The sequence below is a fragment of the Colossoma macropomum genome, unplaced genomic scaffold (assembly GCF_904425465.1).
Source record: "Colossoma macropomum unplaced genomic scaffold, Colossoma_macropomum, whole genome shotgun sequence".
Taxonomy (NCBI): Eukaryota; Metazoa; Chordata; class Actinopteri; order Characiformes; family Serrasalmidae; genus Colossoma; species Colossoma macropomum.
In genome coordinates this window covers 9,882,874-9,885,941 of record NW_023494787.1, presented here as the reverse complement: position 1 = coordinate 9,885,941, position 3,068 = coordinate 9,882,874, and the positions used below count along the sequence as shown (strand labels likewise).

The following is a 3,068-nucleotide window of genomic DNA, read 5'->3' as shown; positions in this document are numbered from 1 at the left end:
GGAAGAGAGAGTTAAAGGGAGAAAGAAATGAAGACAGAAGGAGAATGACAGAGGCAGAAAGAAAAAGGGATGAAAAGAGAAAAAGATGAAGAGAGAGAACATAAAAGACAGAAAGCAAAACAGAGAAAGATGAAGAGAGAATAAGATTTGAAGAGAGGAAAGAGAACAAGAGCGAGAGAGATAGAGATAGAGAGAAAGTGAGAGAGAGAGAGAGAGAGATCAGAGAGATCAGAGAGAGAGAGAGAGAATGACAGAAAGAGGATTATAGAGAACAAGAGACAGAAATGGGGAGAGCAAGAAGAGAGAGAACCAGAGAGAAATACAGATAGAAATAGAGATGACAGAGAGATGGAGACCAAAATAAAGAGAAAGAGAGACAGAAATACTTTAAAATATTTCTTTGCCCCCCTGCCCATGTCCTCTCTTCCTCGTTTTCCCTTTCCTCTTCTCTCTCTCTCTCTCTCTCTCTCTCTCTCTCTCTCTCTCTCTCTCTCTCTCTTTATGTCTCTTGCTCTCACTCTAAAAAGTTCAGTAAGCCATTAAAGTCAGCTTATAGTTTATATGTAAACCTGTGCGTATTTGGTTAGTACTGGTGCATTAATAGTGAACAGACTTTAATAAATGATTTAGCAGTAATAAATGAATTAATCATGGCTTTATAAAGTGATGAGTTGTGTTTGGAGTGTGAGGTGTGAATTTGCTCATTCAGACAGAAACAGGCTTTCAGTGATTCATTCTAAGAGCAGCCGCTTCTAACTTCTTCCATGAAATGACTTGTTCCATTAAAAGATGTGCTTTGTATATATATATATATATATATATATATATATATATATATATATATATATAAGCTTTTTAAATGATGCTATGATGATGAATTACTATTACTCATACTACTACTTTTATTTGTTCATTGATTTATTTTATTTCTATTTTATTTTCAAATTACTCATTAGTTGATATATTTTACAGTGTGGCCTTCATGGCCGACAGGGGGCGCAGCGCTTCTTCTTTCCCCACCCTGACTGCCTGACTGCGCCTCGTAATTTAGTGGAGTTGTGGGGGGCTGCGGTGGGCTGCGGTGGGGTGTGGTGGTGGTGGTAGTGGTGGGGGGCGAATCTCCAAACAACCCCCCGACGTGCGGAACGGGGTTTAGGTCTATTACATCACACCCACAGCCCCACGAGCGCAGCTATATATCACATGCTGGAGCGCCAGAGAGGCAGAATCTCCAGTAACTCCAGCGCGGAGAACATGCGGAGAATGCAGAGATTCCATCGCGCGCGCAAAGATTCCAACGGCTGCTGCAGCGCGCGCAGACACAGCGAGACCGTGAGGCTGTGACGGGAATCATCCGGAGCTGCTTTCCCACATTTCATTAATAATCCACTGACGCTGTGGCGGAAAACACCAGGAGTAATTACTTTATTAACGAACTGAGCGCGAGCAGGTGGAGAAGAAACGGAGCTCCGCGCGCTTCCGTAGCCATGGAGAAGACACGCGCCTCCGCGTGAAGCTGCCGAGGAGAGAGAGGGACTCTGAACGTGTCATTTCAAATTCTGTTTTCTTTTTTTTCTCCCTGGTTCCCCTTCGCGCCTCGCGCCATGCCTCGCTCCATCCTCGCGCTCCCGCTGCTGCTGCTGTCCTTGCTGTGCCTCGCGCGTGAGAGTGCGTGCCAGCACTACTACGCGCTGCGTCCGGCGCCGAGCGACGCCCTGCCGCTCGTGGAGCTGCACGAGGACCCGGATCCTGCGCTGGACCCCGGAGAGCGCGATCTGAACGAGACCGAGTTGAGGCGCGCGCTCGGACACTTTGATGCGCGCTTTCTGTCCACATCGCCTCCGCTGCCTCCGGAGCAAGAAGAGCAGCGAGAGCACGAGCGCCACCTCGCGGGTGGCAGCGGCGACCTCCACGCGGGGCTGAAGAAGAAGATGAAGAAAAAGCTGCAGCAGCAGAAGAAAAAGCGGCGGAGGCGCCTGTGGCTGCGCGAGCGCACGCTCTGCCCCGTGGCGCACGCGTGGAGTGACCTGGGCGCGCGCTTCTGGCCGCGCTACGTGCGCCTCGGTAGCTGCAGCCGCGAGCGCTCGTGCTCGGTGCCCGCGGGGATGCTGTGCACGCCCGCCGCATCCACACACGTGACGCTGCTGCGCTGGAGATGCGCGAGACGAGGGACGCTCAAGTGCGCCTGGATCCGCGTGCACTATCCCGTCATTACTGAATGCAAGTGTTCGTGCACGAGCAGCTGACGTGAACTTAAGGTTGCGTGTTAATAGGCTGCATATATATACATTCTGGACTGCATTGTAATATATTTTTTTGTTGTTTTAAATTTGTGTATGCACTATCCAGATGTGGTCTATAATAGCCTAAACCACACTGCAGTAAAAGTGCTGGTACTTCTATGAAGTAATACATAGGCTGATTATTAGAAGTAGGTGAAGTTGGGGGGGTGGGTGGGGGGGGGCTGTTTTTGCTTCAGTGTGCATTATCTGGAGGTGGGAATGTATCCTACTACACATTTTAAAAAGATGGTTATTCAAGGGTTCTTTAGTAAGGGCAATGATTAAACATGTAGCACCAAAAAGTGTTCTTCTATGACATCATATCCACAGCAGAACCTTCTGTGGTGCTATATAGAACCGTTTTCAAAAAACCATGTACAACACATTCTCCATCACTCTAAAGAACATTTCACCACACAGAGAACCATTTAAGCATGAAATGGTTCTATATAGAACTTGAAGTTTTAAATAAAACCACTGCCTTTACTCAAGAACCCTTGAAGAACCATATTTTTATGCTTCTGTCCTGGATATTGTCATTTTCATGACACATTTGTAGTTGACTGCATTTGTACCCACTTGTAATGGATAGCAAAATCACTACAGTTGAACATCTGGTGGACATTCACCCATGGAGCCTAAAACCATGCTGAAATAAAAGTGTTCACTTCAGTGAAACAAAGAATCAGGTAAAATAGCAACCTGTTCTACGTAGTACTGAATTCTGTATAGAGCCATTGCCTTTACTAAAGAACCCTCGAAGAATCAGTGTAAGAAAGAGTAAGA

At 46.9% G+C, this 3,068-nt stretch overlaps 1 protein-coding gene across 1 annotated transcript; it reads left to right on the top strand.

Annotated features, from left to right (window-relative positions):
* The first annotated feature begins 1,604 nt into the window (after positions 1–1,604).
* LOC118805022 (noggin-1-like) lies at positions 1,605–2,246 on the top strand. The gene has a single exon (XM_036565625.1). It carries the CDS (start codon positions 1,605–1,607, stop codon positions 2,244–2,246), a length of 642 nt encoding a protein of 213 aa, XP_036421518.1.
* The last annotated feature ends 822 nt before the right edge of the window (positions 2,247–3,068 follow it).

Coding starts and splice junctions, on each gene's coding strand:
- LOC118805022 (XM_036565625.1), top strand. CDS start 1,605: ATGCCTCGCTCCATCCTCGCGCTCCCGCTGCTGCTGCTGTCCTTGCTG.